Source organism: Jaculus jaculus, chromosome 3, assembly GCF_020740685.1.
Source record: "Jaculus jaculus isolate mJacJac1 chromosome 3, mJacJac1.mat.Y.cur, whole genome shotgun sequence".
NCBI lineage: Eukaryota > Metazoa > Chordata > Mammalia > Rodentia > Dipodidae > Jaculus > Jaculus jaculus.
Genome location: NC_059104.1, coordinates 178,971,898 through 178,990,207, shown reverse-complemented (window position 1 = coordinate 178,990,207; position 18,310 = coordinate 178,971,898). Strand labels below are relative to the sequence as shown.

Sequence of the window (18,310 nt, the reverse complement as noted above, 5' to 3'; positions counted from 1 at the left end):
TGTTTGTATGATGAGTGCACGTGCACGCATGTTAACATGCACGCGGGTGCATGTGTGTTTACTTCCCCACCTCTGCAGTCAGGAAGGAGCCGGGAAGAGGTATCTATGCGCCCGTGTTCAGAGCAGCACTTCACACAGCCATCGACCTCTTCCTCCTCATGACTGAAGAGATCAGCAGAGGTGCGGTAGGTCCAGATGGAAGGCAATTCTGACATATGTCACACGTGGGGGAATCTTGAGGGCATCAGGCTAAGTGAAATAAGGTAGCCAAGCACATAAAAAAAAAAACCCACAAATACTGTGATTCCAGTCACGTGGGGTGCTTAGGGTCACCAAATTCTGAGAGCCAGGAAGTTGAATGGAGACTACCAGGGGCGGGGGGCAGGGTGGGAAATCACTGCACAGTGAAAACAGACAATTGGTTGTGCAAGATGATAAAAGTTCTGATATTCTCAGAAGCCATAGTTGGTATAGGAAAACCTCAGTGCCAAGGGTGGGACGCTTCTCCGGGAGTTGTTGGTCAGGGGACCCCCCGAGGACCCCAAATAATATGAGCTATTGCCAGTGCTCCTAGATGCCCACCAGAACTAGATGGTAAAAACCTACTGCTGGAGATACCACAGGCTTCAGTTGTTACAGGACATCGAGAAATCAAGCTAAATAGCTGGCAGTCTCCTCCCTACTGGCTAAGCACCTCAAGGCTGGAGAGGACCCTGCAGGCTGCTGGGGGAGACAAGCCATCAACAGTCTTACCCAGCAGTGGACCCTGTCAGCTACACAAACATCCAGCCAGGGCTGGAGAGATGGCTTAGCGGCTAAGCGCTTGCCTGTGAAGCCTAAGGACCCCGGTTCGAGGCTCGGTTCCCCAGGTCCCACGTTAGCCAGATGCACGAGGGGGCGCACGCGTCTGCAGTTCGTTTGCAGAGGCTGGCAGCCCTGGTGCGCCCATTCTCTCTCTCTCCCTCTATCTGTCTTTCTCTCTGTGTCTGTCGCTCTCAAATAAATAAAAAATGAACAAAAAATATAAAAAAAAAAAAAACATCCAGCCAGGCAAGAGGCGCTCACTGGCACAAGAGTGGCATGACTGCTTTGGAGGCAACCAACCCGTCTGATTGGATTTGAGGCCTGCTCCATGGGAGGGAATTCACGTTGGTACTGAAAACTTAGTCAAAAGCTATGGCTGGAAAGGTCATGGGCATTAAGGGGAGAAGCTACTACTGTTCTGTGGCTCAATGGATATGTGGTGCTCATCAAATTGCCTCCAAATATTTACGTTTATGCCTATAGGTTAGTGCTGATCCCACTGCTGGTTAGAGAATTTCCTTCTTGCAGATGGCGGTGACTACTGAGGAGTGAGGGACGAGCTCAAAACTCCTCAATGTGCTGAGAATAAGTGACTACTAAGTGCTCAGTGCTAAATAAGACATTATATCACCCCTCCAAGGGCCTCAGGGGACAAGAGGGCTGGAAAAAAAATGTAAGAGCCAGAGAATGGGAAGGAATGACTTAGAACAATATCTTCCAGACATTAAGTAGCCATTGCAGCTGTGATCTCACAGCAGCTGCCCTCACCTGCACAACACTGGACCCACTGGCATCACGGATGGTAGAGGGGAAAAAACACATCAAAGCAGAAGAGAGACTAGCTGGAAACAGGAAGCTTAGTGGAAGAAGGATGGGCAGGAGACAAGAAAAGGTCACCGGAGGGGGACTCTGACCAAATTACATCAGGTACCTGTACGAAAACTGTCAATAATGAACTTAAGAAAGTCCCAAGCCTGACCTGGTCGCAGCACTTGGGGTGCACAGATAAGGAGGTGACAGCGAGTTCAAGTCTGGCCTGAACTAAATGGTGAGTTTCAGTCCAGCCTGGGCTATAAAGTGAGATTCTGTCTCAAAAAGCCAAAACCAAAGCCAGAAAAAAAAAAATTCTGAGCAAGAATGGTAATGACAGCTGCCCCAAACTGTGGCTTACTTAATATCACCAAAGTGTACACTTGAATGTAGCTAACATGGAAAATGTTATGCCGAGGAAAACAAGCATGCTACCACCAAAGATGCCAGTTCCAAAGAGGAGGTGGAGCCTGGCAGCCCAGGATGGTCAAGTGCTTGCCATGCATTTCTGTGAGGTGCCAGTTATCACTACAGTCCATTTCAGAGGAAGGAACAGAAGCTCCAAGAAGCAGGTTCCTAGTTATAAGCAGGGCCTGTCGTTGATAGAGTTCAAAGGCCCGATGAGCTGGCTCCTGCCTCCCGTCCCCCCTTTGCCCCACGCCAATGTCCCTTTACTCCCTTCCCTCCAGCCCCATTTGGCTCCCTTGAGACTCCCCACAACCGACAAAGAGCTTGTGTGCTCACAGCTCTCCCTGAACGGCCAGCTCTTGGTCTGGATGGCTGCTCCTCGCTCCCCAAAGTCCTTCCCTGACACCTTGGCTACAGTGGACTACTTCTGCCGCACAGCTCCCCCAAGGAGGGCTTTCCAGAGACACTGTTATAAAATTGCTCCCATGCCGTTCTCTCCTGCTGAGAAGGGAAACTCCATGAGAACAGGGGCCTTCCTGTTGTTTCTAGGTTCGATGCCCAGACAGACACTTGGCACTTGGGCAACGCACCACTGTATCGTGAACACAGAGCTGAGTGTCCCGCAACAGGCCAGTGGCGGGCACCGTGAATGTTCAGGAGTGCCCTTCTGTTCACGATGGCCTGCAGTCGGGGAGCCAGGCCCGAGCTCTCTCTGTAACAGGGCTGGCATCCTCCTGTCCCGCCTGCCAGTGTGCGGGGGAAGCACCAGCTCCCAGCCGGGACACGACAGCACAGGCCACACTGACGCTTCCGGCTGGACGGGATGTTATTCAGGGACCGAGTCACCCCAGTGTACCTCTGTTCTGAGGTGTCACAGTTCCTTCCAGGAGGAAGTCAGATCACGTGACACACCACTCAGAAGCCCCCCTGTGGCTTTGCCGCTCATTCTGCCGTTTTTTTTTTTTCTTTTTTTTAGTTTTTATTTTATTCAGTGAGCTCCAGGGCTAATGCCACATGGGCATCTACTCCCCGTGCCCAGCTCTGCACTCCCGGCTCCTTCCAGACATTTCAAGAACATCTGGGGCACACCTGCTCATCAGCGACGCTGCGTCTGTCACAAAACGACAGATGCCACCCAGTGCCACTTTCAGGAGGTGCTAAGAGCAGCCAGACCCACAGACAGAAGGAAAATAGTGGTCACCAGGGGCAGGAAGTGAGGACAAACCAGGCACGGGGTGGGGTTGTGTTTAATGAGTACAGAGTTTCACTGTGGCGAGATGAAGAAAGTTCTAGAAATGAACACTGGCAGTGATTGTACAACAATATGGCTGTATTACTTAATGACACTGAACTATGTATTTAAAATGGTATATGATGCATTTTCTATGATGTAATTTTGAATGTTTATGGCCAGTTCAGTTATTGGCAAATCTTTAAGTGTATGATTCAAATAGCTTGTATATATTAATCTACTTCTTAAACAACAACATATGCTAAGGATCTCTAAAATTTAGCATCTGAGTTGACATGTCCTATAAGGGTAAAATAGCAATTTTGAAGACAGTTCGAAAATGTATCATGTAAAGATTTTATCATGATTATATGCTAAAATGATAATATTTTAGATATGTTGAGTTAAAATTGAAGAAAATAAAATAAAATAGAGGAAAAGGCATAGTCTATGATGTGTGCCACTATGTGAATGAATCTTGAAGTCATTATACTAATTGAAAAAAAACCTTGTATAAAATGTCTAAAATAGGCAAGATTATAAAGAGAGACAGGGCTGGTGCTGGAGGAGGACAGGGAGTTGCCCTTAGTGGGTACTGGGTTTCTATTTGCAGTGATAGCATTTTTAAAAATAGAAAGTGGTGCTGGGTGTGGCAGTGCATCCCCGTAGTTCCAGCAGTTGGAAGGTGGAAGCAGGAGAATCAGGTGTTCAAGGCTAGCCTTGGCTACATAGGGGGTTCAAGGCTAACTTGATCTACACAGGACTCAGCCTCAAAAAAGCCAAACCAAACAAAGTGGTGATGGTTGTATAATATGATGCATGTAACTAATGCCACCAAATTGTACACCCAAACAGGTCAAGATGACAAATCTTATGTTGTATACTTTAAAAAGCATTATTTATTTGTGAGGAAAGAGATATGGAGAGAATGGGCATGCCAGACCCTCTGGCTGCTGCAAATAAACTCCAGACACTTGTACCACTTTGTGCATCTGGCTTTATGTGAGTACTGGGGAATCAAACCCAGGCCATCAGGCTTTGCAAGCAAGTGCCTTTAACCACTGAGTAACCTCTCCAGCCCCAGTATTACATATATTTTACCGCAATTGAAAAGCACCAAAAGTGTAAAAACAAAAAAAAGAGTTTATGCAAAAGATCATTTTCCTTGTATGTATGTATGTATGCCCATGCATATGTACACGCATGTGTGTGTGGGGTACACATGTATGTAGATGCATATACACACATGTGTATATCTGTGTAGAGGCCAGAGGACAACTTTGGATGTCCAAGAATGCTATATTCCTCTTTGTGAGACAGGGTCTCCCACTGGCCTGGAGCTCACCAATTAGGCTAGACTGGCTGGCCAGTGAATCCTAAAGATTTTCCCATTTTTGCCTCTCTGTTTCTAGGATTGCAGGCACACACCACCACGCCCAGCATTTTACATTTGCAGAGCCATCTCCCCATCCTTGAAGCTGGAGAGAGGTGACTGATGGCAACCGGGTAGACATCAGCATGGAAGGGACCGTGAAACGTCTCAGGCCCACTCTCAGATTTGGACTTAAAGACATTTTCTCAGCTACGTTCCTGTCCCCTGGACAAAGGGTCCTGAGACTAAGATCTTCCCTCGACAGAATTCCTAAGGACAGGCCTGTGGGCTAGCGTCCTACCCTGGGTCTACATGTCTTAGGTCCAGTGCAAACGGAAGACCTGGAGTCACCAGGCCGCAGGGCAGATGGCCCTAGGCAGAAGGCTGTGAGCAGATCAGGGTCCCAACGTTCTTGGTTTAACTTTCTAAGAAGCTGCATGGAGGCTTGTGGTAACTCTCTTATCTCATGTAATTTTTCATATAACACACAGAAAGACTATATTCCTTGCCACATTGATCATAAAGCTCATTTCCCACTTATGATAATTAACTGTGGGTTCAGTGGGGGGCAAATGTATCAAAATTGAGGAGCATCTGTGCTATTGGGTTTACAAGTCCCCCCCGAAGCATGTGCTTACATAGGTACACATACACATTCATGTTATAGACGCCAAGGTTTTGGTTACTGGTGTACGCATAAACCCCTCTGTAGAGACAGCTAGTAGCTTACAGCTAACCACAGGGAGAACGCGCCTCATCTTCATTTGCTAGGCTGGGAGACAGCAGCGGCAGTGCTTATATGAGCCTGAAAGCCCGAATTTCTCTCTCCAGAATCCATGTGAAGCGGGATTCTGGGACGCAGAAACATACATTTCTAGTCTCAGCGCATGTACAGCAAGTGAGAGGTTAGAATCAAGAGAATTCCCAGAAAACTGTAGGCCAGGTAGCCTGCAATACATAGCAGTGAACAAGAGACCCTGTCTTGGACTGGAGAAGATGATTTAGCAGTTAAGGCATTGGCCGGCAAAGCCAAAGGACCCAGGTTCAATTCCCTAGGACCCACATCAGCCAGCTGCACAAGGGGGCGCACGCATCTGGAGTTCATTTGCAATGGCTGGAGGCCCTGGCACTCCCATTTTCTCTCTCTCACCCTCTTTCTCTGTCAAATAAATAAATAAAAATATTTTAAAAAGAGACCCTGTCTCAAAATGCTAGAAAGAAAGGACTGACCCCTGAGGTTGTCCTGTAACTTCCTGCATAGACATAGATGTATGTAAGTTGAGGTAGGGTCTCGCTCTAGCCCAGGCTGACCTGGAATTTCACTATGTAGTCTCAGGCCAGCCTCCTACCTCTGCCTTCAAAGTGCTGGGATTAAAGATTCACCACACCCAGCAGAGAGAGTGGGGGACAGAGGGCGGGAGAGGGAGAGAGAATGGGTGCATCAGGGCCTCTGGCCACTGCAAATGAACTCCAGACACATGTGTCACTTTGTGCATTTGGCTCTACGTGAGTCCTGGGGAACTGAACTAGGATTGTTAAGCTTTGCAGGTGAAGCCTCTGAGCCATCTCCCTACCACAAGATTTTTTTTTTTTTAAGCGGGATAGGATATAGCTCAGTGTTAAAGTGTTTGCTTAGCATCCATAGGGCCTTGGTTCAGTCCCCAACACCACAAGAAAAATAAACACAAACAGAAATCTTGCTTGCTGACAGGCCAAGTAGGAAGCGATGCAGCTGTTAGAACCCACACGCATCTGGCTGTCCTGCAGCGTGACTTCCTCCAGGGCCCTTCCTGCTTCCTCCCATTCCTCGCACAGGCATGGGTGACAAAGGAACATCACTGTGTAGCCCAAACACCTTCCAGGCACCCCCTGAAGAACTCAGCCTGGGGCATTACCCTAGGGAATGCCGGGAAGTTAACTAGGCCGTACACACACACACACACACACACACACACACACTCACTCTGTCGCTTGTGTTTTAGGGCGTTTCTGGGAATAACTGCTTATAGCTGGAGTAACCCCTTCTACCTCCTACCTCTCCTTGGGAGTCCTGCTGAAGGGGTCTCTCCAGGGGACAGAAATGTACCTGAAAAAAATGTCTTTAAGTCAAAAATCTGAGAGCAAGCCTGAGCTGGCTCACTGTCTCGTGCACACGGATGTCTCCCTAGCAAGAGCATGTTGGTAATACATGTACTATCAGCATGCAAGAGGCCAAGGCTGGAAGATTGTGAGTTTGAGAGTTCGAGGCCAGTGTGGGCTACCTAGAGAGACCCCCCGGAAGGGAGGGAGGTAATTATTTATTATTATCTTATTATATAAGAAAATATTTGGAACTTGTAGAAATATAATATTATAGATATATTAGCTTACATATAATGCATTGTTAGCATTTATTTCACCGCTTCCTTGTACCTTTTTTACATCTTTCTCTTGGGCAGTGCTGGCCGAAAAGCTTAGAAACTGGCCCTCCAGGGACCGCTTCCACTCTGACTTGTTTAAGGTGAGTCCTTCTCTGTTTCAGTCTCTGGCTGTTTGGAATTACTTGCAGCTAAACATAATCCTCGCTGACTCAGTGAAAGAGAACAACTTAGGAGTTGGGCCTGATGAACTTCTGGAGACCTGCCTGTCTCTGCCCTTAGCCTGACACCCCACCTGCTGAGGATGTCACATTACTGGAGAATTTCCTGCCACAGAAAACACCCACCTCCCAAGATTTTTAAAAATTTTTTGTTTATTTTTATTTATTTTTGAGAGCGAAAGAGAGAGAAAGAGGCAGAGAGAGAGAGAGAATGGGCACGCCAGGGCCTCCAGCCACTGCAAACAAACTCCAGATGTGTGTGCCCCCTTGTGCATCTGGCTAACGTGGGTCCTGGGGGAATTGAGCCTTGACCCAAGGTCCTTAGGCTTCACCGGCAAGTACTTAACCACTAAGGCATCTCTCCAGCCCCCAAGATTTTTTTTTTTTAGTGAGTGTATGTGGTGTGTGTGTGTGTGTGTATAGTAAATGGTGTGTGTAGATGTGTGCACTCGGTGTGCATGTGCATGGAGCTCAGAGGAAAACGTCAGCGATCCGCCCCCACTGCTCTTCCACAGAGTTCCTTGAGACGGACTCTCTCTCTGACCCCGGGCTCAGTCACCCCTGCTGACCAGCAAGCCCCAACAATTCTCCTGTCTTCTATCCCTGTCCCCCGTGGGACTGGGGTCACAGGTTTGTGGGGCCACACTTGGCTTTTTATGGGGGTGCTGGGGCTCAAACTCAGGCGCTTATGCTGGTGTGGCAAGAGCTCTTCCTGCTGAGTCATCTCTCAGCCCCCAAGATATTTTTTATTACAACAAAAACCAACATTGAATAAGTACTTCAAGGAGCAGGAAAGAGGAAACCCCGGGGGTGGGGGGGAATGCGATGTGGGGAGCACAGTGCTCAACAGCTCCGTGCCCTCTTCCCTGTCCAGTGGCTCATTTATTTGAACAATCTGGCCAGAGATTCCCTAGGGCCTTGTGTAGTCTTGGGTGGGCCAGGGACTACAAAACGAGTTTTGTTCTTCTCCATGCAAAGGAAAGTCAACTCCCCAGCCTCTCAGACCTGTTGGCTCCTTTCCCACTCCCCCCTGGGAGTTCTGTGAGTCACCAAATGCTGGCCAAGACCAGACAAGAGTGTAGATGCCATTGCCAGTGCACAGGGAAGAAACACCCCGGGCCAAAGGTGCTCAGAGGATGGTGTGGACAGGTGCTGCCATAGCAGACGGAGGGACCAGCTTCTGCAAACCCACTACTGAGCCCTGGAAATGCCAGGGCTCGCCCAGAACAGCTCCAGAAAGAAGCCCTTTGGCATATAGTTGACCCATCCAAGCCCGGAGTGTCTTCCTCGGGCCACACCCTGCACCGGATGAGTTGGACACAATCCGGTCCCTGTCCTAGGGAACGGACAGCAAGGAGGCGAGACAAAGCCATGCCTGTGGGATGTTGATCAGAATGAAAGCCAGCGGGGCCGGGAGCATGGGAGCTCAAGGCAGTACCAAATCCTGACTCTAAAGGGACGGAGACCACGGGGTGGAGGAAGGAGGTCGCCTTGCTGAAGCTGAATCAAAGAGATCAAGGGAGCCAGGCCAGACTGCACGGCCTGTCTGTGGACCAGTACCCTAAGGGATCCTGCTACTTGATAAAGATGGCAAAAGGAATAGAATGTATTCATTGCTCACTCTTGCGTTCTCTCCCTCTCCCTCCCTCCTTCTCTCTCTCTCTTTTTGGTTTTCTGAGGCAGGGTCTCACTCTGGCCCAGGCTGACCAGGAATTAACTATGTAGTCTCAGGGTGGCCTTGAACTCACAGTGATCCACCTACCTCTGCCTCCCGAATGCTGGGATTAAAGCAGTGCGCCACCACGCCCGGCCTTCCCTGTCTCTTTCCTTCTCTTTCTTTCTCCCTTCCCTCCTTCCTTCCTTTCTTCTTGTATGCTGCTTTTTGAAACAGGTCCCACTCTGCAGGCCAGGCTGGCCTCAACCTCCTAATCCTCCTGCCTCAGTTCATGAGTGCCGGAGTTACAGACACACACCACCACATCCAACCATGTTCTGCTTTCAAGCAGGACTCGCCGGCCTTGCAACCTTCGTGAAACCAGGTGTTCAGTTTTAAACCAAACCATTTAGTGAACTGTAAAGCGTGATGCAAAGGGCAGGTGGGGACAGCAGTCATCATGCCGTGCTGGTTGATACTGGAGCAGCAAGCCTCGGCCACGCTGCTGCCGCCACCCTGATCTTCACCCAGGAGCCCCATCCAAGGCCACTCAGTCTGGGCTCCAGGCCTCAGAGGTGTCCATCAAGGCCCACTCTGCAAAGTAATGAGAACTTACCTTGAAAAAAGGGACAGGTGGGACACACCTGTCTATGTCTACACCCTGCAGGGATGGTCAGGAAGGCACACAGGAATTGATAGAGATTGCCATTAAAGAGGGAACCTTGGAGAATGGGGAAAAAGACTTTTTTTTTTTTTTTTTTTTTTTTTACTAATCGCATATGCTACTTAAATATTCATTTTTAAAATTTTATTTATTTATTTGCAAGAAGAGAGATAGAGAGAATGGGCATGCCAGGGCCTCTAACTGCTGCAAACAAACTCCAGATGTGTGCACCACTTTATGAATCTGGTTGTACGTGGGCACTGGGGAATCGAACCCAGGTCATTAGGCTTTGTAGTGCCTTAATGGCTAAGCCATCTCTCCAGCTCTAAACATTCATTTCTTAAAAATTAAATTAACAAAAGCCAGCTTTTCTTGAGACAAAGTCTCATGTAGCCCCAGCTGAACTCACTATGTGGTCAAGGATGACCTTCAACCTCTGATGTCCATGGTGATCTCCACCATGGCTACTTTACGTGGTGCTGGAGAGTGAGCCCAGGGCTCCGTGCACGCGACGTAAGCATTTTACCAGCTGAGCTTTACTCCCACCCCAGTTAGCTTTTTCTTTAAAAGACGAAGAAGCATTTATAAAAATGGTCATCACTCAGTGTCCCTGGGGAGCTGGATCCCAAGAATCCCTCATCCCCCCATCCCAGATACCAAATGCGGATGGTCAAGTCCACTCAATGAAACAGTCTGTAGTGTTTGTGTAGACCCTCAACACATCTCCCACGCACTTTAGATCATCGCTAGATTATTTATCATGTCTAATGAGGTGGAAAGAGTATGCAAATAGTTGTTATGTTGTATCATTTAGGGAATGGTAAGAGTCTGTACATGTGCAAGACAGAATTTTTTTTTTTAGTCCATAGACACGAAACTTGTGCATACACAGGACTGACTGATGGTTCGTTCATGAAATGAACCATGGTGGACTTGATTAACTACTTAAAAATTTTTTTTGTTTATTTTTATTTATTTATTTGAGAGCGTCAGAGAGAGAAAGAGGCAGATAGAGAGCGAGAGAGAGAATGGGTGCACCAGGGCCTCCAGCCACTGCAAAGGAATTCCAGATGTGTGTGCCCCCTTATGCATCTGGCTAACGTGGGTCCTGGGGAATTGAGCCTCGAACCGGGGTCCTCAGGCTTCACAGGCAAGTGTTTAATCGTCAAGCCATCTCTCCAGGCCTAGATTAACTACTTTGTACGAAGCCAGCCAAAAGGGAGGGCTGTTTAAAAATGTGTGTGTGTGCGGGTTCAGGCGGGGAAGGATGCATGCATGTGTATGTGCATAGAGGCCAGGGGTCAGCCTCAAGTGTTGCTTCCAAGGAACTATCCATCCTGTCAAGACAAGGCTTCTCACTGCTCTCTGCAACTCACCTACTAGGCTAGCCAGTGAGCCCCGGGGATCTTCCAGCCTCTGCCTCCCCACACGGGGATTACAAGCCTGTGCCACCATGTTCAGTGTTGTTAATGGGTTCTGGGGATCAAACTCAATGGCAAGCACTTTACTGATGGACCATCTCTCCAGCACTGGAGAGGGCTTCCTTCTTAGCATAACGTTGCTAGGCAGTGGACTTGATCATACTCCCAAACCATGCTGTGCACACGTTCAGGTAGCCCTCACACACTCCACCGCAAAGAGCGAGGGGTGGCAGTTAGCACCCCCCCCCGACTTTGGTCTCCAGGCTTTAAACAGCATTTCCCGCAGCAGGGCGGGCAGGGCATGGCCAGGTGAGTGGGCAGACCCGAAGTTCATCTCAGCTTTTCTTCACAAGTACAGAATTTGATATCCCAGAGACCCACCTCTGCCTTATCAGCTGCCCATGGCTGTCTATATTAGGAAAAGAGGTATTTGACCTGCTACAGCCTCGGTGGGTGACTTCAGATGCCAAGAATGTCAGATAGGCTTATCCAGGCAGGAGATAGATAGCAGCCTGGCGCTCTAAGCTTCGCCCCTTCCACCGTTAACCCTTTCTCACCTACCTCTCAGCCAGCCTTCCCACTGGGCTTCTCTGAGGAGTGCACAACCACACAGCAAATTGGACCATATGGGCATGAACCAGGGCTTGGGCTCTGCGCTGGGAGGCGGTGGACAGGCAATGGTGGGCAGGGGCTGTGTGGTAAGAAAAGGGTGTGGGCTGACCTTGCTGGATGCTACCCAAACATACACACACACACATCCTAAAGAAATGCAGTGTAAGAGTCTTCACCATGTCAGCCGGCTCTGTCCCTGCTAGCGACAAGAGTCCCTGAGTCATTTCCTGCCGGCATGTTTTTGTGGTAAGATGGACAAATGTTTGTTGGTCCACAACATCATCATCACCTGAGATTATGGAGTAACCTGCAGAAGATGGTGGAACGAACTCTGGGCTGAACTGGTGGAGGTGTCCAGTCCAGAGAGGATGGGGACACTTGGCCCATGGTCACCCAGGTCCTCTCTGAACTCAAGAACCTATGGTCTCCTCCTTCCCTTCACTGATTCCTTTTGCTTCCTGGACTCTCACCATCTCCCCATTCACGTGCATTCCTTTTTTTCCATTCACAAGCAACACCCTCTTCCTGGAGAATCTTTCTGCCGACATTCCTTCTATCCATCCCCTCAGCTCTTCAAGACAAACTCCTGCTCACCTATTAAACCCCACACTATTTCTCCTCTTCCAGGAAACATTCCCTAGTCACAGTTACTCACTTGTTTTCCTAATACTTCTATGGTCGCCAGCGTATACGCCTCTCTCATAGCCCTTAGCATGCTAATGATTATAATGGCCTAATATTTTCGTATGCACCAAACAACATTCGGAGGGCTTTACAAGAATTACCTTATTTAATCCTCACAGTAACTCCATGAAGTAGATGCCATTACTCCCCGGATTTTACAGAAAATGCTGCAGGGACAGTAAGTAGCCTGCCCAAGGCTACAGCACAAGGCGGTGGCGGGTGGGCACCTAGGTGACAGCCTGCTGCAAAGCAGCCGCCAGCTGTTTCTCTGCCATGAATAATTAAGTAAGTGAACAAACATGCAAGTGAAAACAGTTGTCTCCACTACAGAAGGCTGGAGTGAGAATGATTTCTTTTACTTACCTTCAATTGCTATACTTTGAAATAGTTTATTTATTTGAGAGAGGGAGAGAAAGAAAGAGGCAGATAGAGAGAGAGAAAGAGAGAGAGAATGGGTCAGCAGGGCCTCCAGCTACTGCAAACGAACTATAGATGCATGCACCACCTTGTGAATCTGACTTTATGTGGGTCCTGGGGAATCAAACCCGGGTCCATAGGCTTTGCAGGCAAGCACCTTAACCATTGAGCAATCTCTCTAGCTCTTAATTGCTAGTAGGTTAAAAAAAATTTTTGTCCATTTTTTAATTTATTTGAGAGCAACAGACAGAGCGAGAAAGGCAGAGAGAGAGAGAGAGAATGGGCACGCTAGGGCCTCCAGCCTCTGCAAACGAACTCCAGACGCATGCGCCCCCTTGTGCATCTGGCTAATGTGGGTCCTGGGGAATTGAGCCTCAAACTGGGGTCCTTAGGCTTCACAGGCAAGCACTTAACCGCTAAGCCATCTCTCCAGCCCTTAATTGCTAGTTTTAAGACAGGGTCTAATGTAGCCCAGACTGGCCTTGAACTCTATGAAGCCAAAGATAGTCTTCTTATTCAGCTTTTAAACCATCTGACTACTTACTTGCTAGCTAGGTGTAAGGTCCCAGAAATACCTGAAACAGGAACAAGAGCTGGCGAGACAGAACCAGAACAAGAGCCCGCATCTCTGCTCCCACTCTCTGGCTCTAGCTAAACAGCCTCCCCTTCATGGGCCCCAAGGGCGACCTGTCAAGTTATGACCAGAGATGGCACTGAGCAGTCGTCCCTTCTAGCATTAAAGGCTCAGGTGAAAAATGACAAGGTCCGTGACTGGGATTGTGGCTGCCCCACACGGAATTATGCATCGCAGGTTCTGTGGGCCAGGTAACACTGCCTGTCACACCTGAGCCAGGTATTGCCTGAAAGCCAAGGCAGTATCGGTATCTGAAGACTTCATTTGGCATGATCCGTGGCTCATCCCATCCTCATCCAGAGTCACACCCAGGGAACGAGTACTCAGCGCCTGACGAAACTCTCATAAATCAGAACACTTAATAAACAGTCATCTCGGGTTCTATCTCGCAACAGACACCTGAGCCAATGCTCTGGAGGCCTTCTAGGCCATTGCTGTCTCCTGGCATCTCCACCGCAGCCCTTCTTCTCAGAGAAGGTCTTGGCCCAGTCTCTTGCCGCTACCACCAGCATGTACAGGCGTGCACGCACACGCACATGCGCGCGCGCACACACACACACACACACACACACACACTCACTGGAGGTCTCGATATAACACCACAGTGCTTGGCACCTGCCGAGGGCCTGGCAAATGCTTTGGAAATGCTGAAGCCCAACTCCACTCCAGATGGTTGAATTGTGTCCCCAAGCGTGCACAAAAGGGGAGCTAGCTGAATTGCACGGAGCCTGTGGCTGGTCAGGAGCTTGGATTTATGCTGGCACCTGATCCACCCACATTATCTGGAGGAGCATTTATGATCAGCCACATGTTTGCTAATGCCTAGTATTGCTTCTCTGGCTAATGCTAAGCGTAAACCATTGTTCCAAAGGAAATGTAAACATGGCGTAGGAACAGGACAGGGTCCTCCCATGTCCTGTCACTTTGCTTGACTCACAGTAAGGAGCATAACGTGACCTCTTAGAGCTGAGCACGAACCACCCATGTATGGGAGAACCTAGCCCGAATGAAAGTGCCCGGCAGCAGTATAAGCCACCCTTGCCTGTCTGCACCCTCACATTCTTGGGGAGCTGCTCCACCCTCACTCATCTCCCGTCAACCATGTGATGCTTGAAGGGGGCTGACAGTCACCGTAACCAGCTCCCCTGGCTTTGAGCATCATAAATTCAGAGGTGGGCCAACCAAATCCTTTCCTAAGGTGCCATTTTTTCACTATTGAGCTGGAAAAGAAAGATCTAGGCTTTGGGGGCATGGCGATATCGAGATGTGAATAAGACAGTAGAAGCTTATCATCAGAAGTGGGGAGTGCAGTCATCAGAGAGTAAAATCTTGGCAACGGGGAAGGAGGGAAGGTGGAAACGACTGAGGCCTGGACCATCCTGCGTCCATGACCTAGTGACTTGCCCTGTTTGGTTTGGTTGGCTGAAGCTGGATTTCTGAAGCGAGCAGCTCCAGTGACCCCACACCGTTGTGATCTGGCCCATCAGCGCATTTTCCGACCCCTTCCACCCCTCCGCACCCAGGCAGCGCGTGTCGGGTGGGCTGTCATCGCACATCGGAAACCCTTGTTTCCTTACAAGGAATAGCTTCCCGAGCAAGGGTGCCTCCGACCAGAGAGGCCTCCACTGTCCTTGCGTTCCACATGCCCACAGAGACCTGCCAGCTGCAAGATGTGAAGACTCCGCTATTGTAAGCCCCCCACTTGGAAAAATGGGGCTCCTCAGACCAGCTCTGTCACCACCTGGCTGGAGGCTTTTGAAAGGACACCTTTAGAGCCAGGCGTGACCCTGCAGCCCATTTCAGCAGTTACTATATGGAGGCAATGGGCTCAGGAGTTCCAAGGCAGGCTCCAATACGTGGTGAATTCCAGGCCAGCCTGGGCCATATGAGACCCTGTCTGAAAACCAAAGAAAGGTGGTCTTCATGCGGACCAGCCATCCCCTCACCCTCCCTGGCTGACTTGGGAGTCAACTTCGGATCACCCACAGAGTGCAACAAGGTGTGTGTGTGGGGGGGGGGTGGTACGACTTCTTAATAAAACAATTCTGCTGGGCACAGTGACTCACGCCTGGCACCCTAACATCTGAGAGGCAGAAGCAGGAGGACTTCCTCAAGCTCAAGGCCAGCCTGAACCCTCCGTGACAGAGAGGAGTATAGCGACCACCTGATTTCTTACTATGGTGCCTTTTCATGACTTGTTGGGAGGAAAAGGTTGTACGTGGGGTCGTGTGTGTGTGTGTGTGTGTGTGTGTATGTGTGTGTGTGTGTGTGTGTTTGTATGTGCATGCATGCCTACAAAGGCCAGAAGACAACATGTGTTTCATCCTCTGGAATACTATCTACCTCTGAGATAGAATCTCTCATTGGCCTTGAGCTCCTCAATTAGGCTAGACTAGCTATCTAACTCCACAGTGCTGCGATTATAGGCCGGTGCCACTGTGATGGGCATCTGTTTACATCGGTGCTGGATACCAATTCCCGGTTCTCATGCTTGCAACACAAGCGTATTACTGACTGAGTGATCTCCCCAGCCCAGGAGCCTCTTTTTATTTTTTTTAAATAAAGTCATCATATATAATGAGAAGAGTGACTCTGAAAGCTAGGTGCCCCCCCCCCCCCGTAACTCTTTAAACTGTCCTGGGGGGTTATGATCCAAGAAGCTGTAACGATTTGGCAGGAGTGTCACTCAGAACACTGGCCTCCCCCTTTCTCCTGTCTCCCCTGTGTCCACTGCCTGAGGTTGGATCATGGACAGGTTTTGGGGAGACATGGGAGGGGGCTTGTCCACTTGGGGCTGCAGAGCACATCTGTTTGGGTGCGGTGGAACGCCCCTCCTACGGCCTTCCCCCCACGGTCGGTCGGTGCACTCTGGAGCTTGGCAGCTGTCTCCCCTGGGGCCATGGAAGGCCGCCTATCCCACGGTGGCCTCAGCCGCTCCCCATCACCAAAACAAAAACACAACAGGCCCGATTGCCATGGAGAGTTCAATCCTCTTGTTCAGGGATTGGCACCGACTGGAATTCCAAGGGCTCTGCAGAGTTACCTCCTGAGAGGTCTAAAAGCCACACATTCACCACTAACCTAAACACACAGCCTGGCCCTGTGCCCAGCAACAGCACCTCTCAGTTCCAGGAGCGAGTCCTGCCTTCCAGGTGACATGTCAGAAATGTCAGATATGAGATGCTCTGGACAGCTCTGGGTTTACTGATGTCACCAACATCAGCTCTCATGGGATACAACCAGCTTGCCGAGGGCTCACTGTAAACATAGTCCTGAGCAGAGGGACGCGTCCCAGGGGAGGGCGGGGAGGTGGAGAAGGAAGGGGCATCAGCAAGAAGAGGAAATAAAAGGCTGAGGTCTGCTTCTTAGCCTGTGAGTTAAAAACCGGGGGCAGTGGGGAGGTCTTCCTCAAAGGTCTGCTCCCAGAGGATCACCATTTTTTTTTAATTATTTATTTATTTGAGAGTGACAGACAGAGAGAAAGAGGCAGAGAGAGAGAGAGAGAATGGGTGCGCCAGGGCTTCCAGCCACTGCAAACAAGCTCCAAATGCGTGCGCCCCCTTGTGCATCTGGCTAACGTGGGTCCTGGGGAACTGAGCCTCGAACCGGGGTCCTTAGGCTTCACAGGCAAGTGCTTAACCGCTACGCCATCTCTCCAGCCCGAGGATCACCACTTTAATGCTGCCTCTCGAGGCACTAAGCTCTGGAATCAGATAGAGCCAGCTTGTCTCCTGTATGCATGGCTCTGGCCACAACAACTGACTTCTCAGGTTCCGCATCTCTAGAGCAGCTGGGAAGTGCCACCTAGTGCACAGCAGTTTCTCAGAATGGCAGTAGCCATGGTAGATGGAGGGAGATGGCAAGTGTTGGCTCCCCTCCCTTGAAGGAGGTAGAGAAGGGCGACTGTGGCCACCATGTTTGGGTGAACACTCCCAGCCAGGCTGGGGCTTGCTCAGCACATCCAGACAAAGGCAACATTCAGCTGAGCAGAACAATACAGCAGTCAGCCCCGCAGCCAGTAAGAGCCTTGACATGGCCAACCAACACGGGCTCCCAAACGCCTCGTCCCCACCTGTCCCGCCGGGCGCCCTTACCTTGGTGTTCATACACGACTTCCCTCGCTTGTACTCTTTGTGGGATCCGCGCTTGTCCAGCTTGTACCACAGGGCTTTGGCCTTCCACGTGGTCACTTTGGACTTGAGCTGGGAGTAGAAGTTTCGGTGGTCCAGAGGGTCTAGGTCCAGGAGCCGGGTGAGGATGTTGAAGGCCTGCAGAGTACCCTTGCACGTGGAGGCCTGCACGAAGTTCTCGAAGACCTGGCCCGCCTGGGCTTGCTTCTCACCCTCATTTTCCCCCATGGTTCAGGAGTCACGTGGAGCTGGGGTGTGGAGGGGCCAGAGGGGGTCACCATGAGGTACCGAGAGGAGGCGTCACACCTGCAGGGGGAAGCGGTGACAGGGGTGAGTTTCGTATCCCTGAGCACTCTAAAGCAGGGATTCATCTTGAACCCCGGTCTCACAACTACACCTGGGCCATCCTTGGCACGGGTGCAATGTACCTTCTAACCTGGCATCATGCCTTGCTCGCAACTTTCTCCCCAGCCCCCTCTCCTCCCTGGCTGGAAAACCACCGGCTGTGCAAAGCTATATGTACCCTGGCTAATGTCAACAAGACCTGGGCAGTCATGCTTCCAACCAGATGGCTCTGGAAACAGTGACTAGTAAAAGAAAAAAAGAAAAAAAAAAAAAAAAAACCCTGGATTTAGCCTTGTTAAACCGCTCCCATTCTTGGTGTTCCAATTGGTTGGACTAATGAATGCCACCTAGTCCCATCTGTCAGGGAAGACAACCCCCATGGCCCTGTCTCTGGCTTCAAGACCTTCCTGCTGTCTTTGGACAAAACCCTGGGAAGTCTTTCTTCAGTGGTCACCATAGGACAGGTCTTTCCTCTACACAGGTGACCAATGACAACTTCTCAAGACTTCTGCTCCTGGCATCTGCTGGAGGTATACCAGCTACCTC

The 18,310-nt window shown here is 49.9% G+C and overlaps 1 protein-coding gene across 11 annotated transcripts in view; it reads right to left on the bottom strand.

The window, feature by feature from the left end:
* The window catches only part of Mical2 (microtubule associated monooxygenase, calponin and LIM domain containing 2), a 236,690-nt gene that overhangs the window by 161,911 nt on the left and 56,469 nt on the right, over positions 1-18,310 (bottom strand). For all 11 annotated transcript variants that reach the window (XM_045144944.1, XM_045144945.1, XM_045144946.1 and 8 more), the window contains exon 3: positions 17,384-17,725. In XM_045144944.1, the coding sequence (XP_045000879.1) occupies positions 17,384-17,647 (264 nt within the window). In that variant the 5' untranslated portion in view covers positions 17,648-17,725. The remainder of the gene's footprint in view (positions 1-17,383; positions 17,726-18,310) is intronic.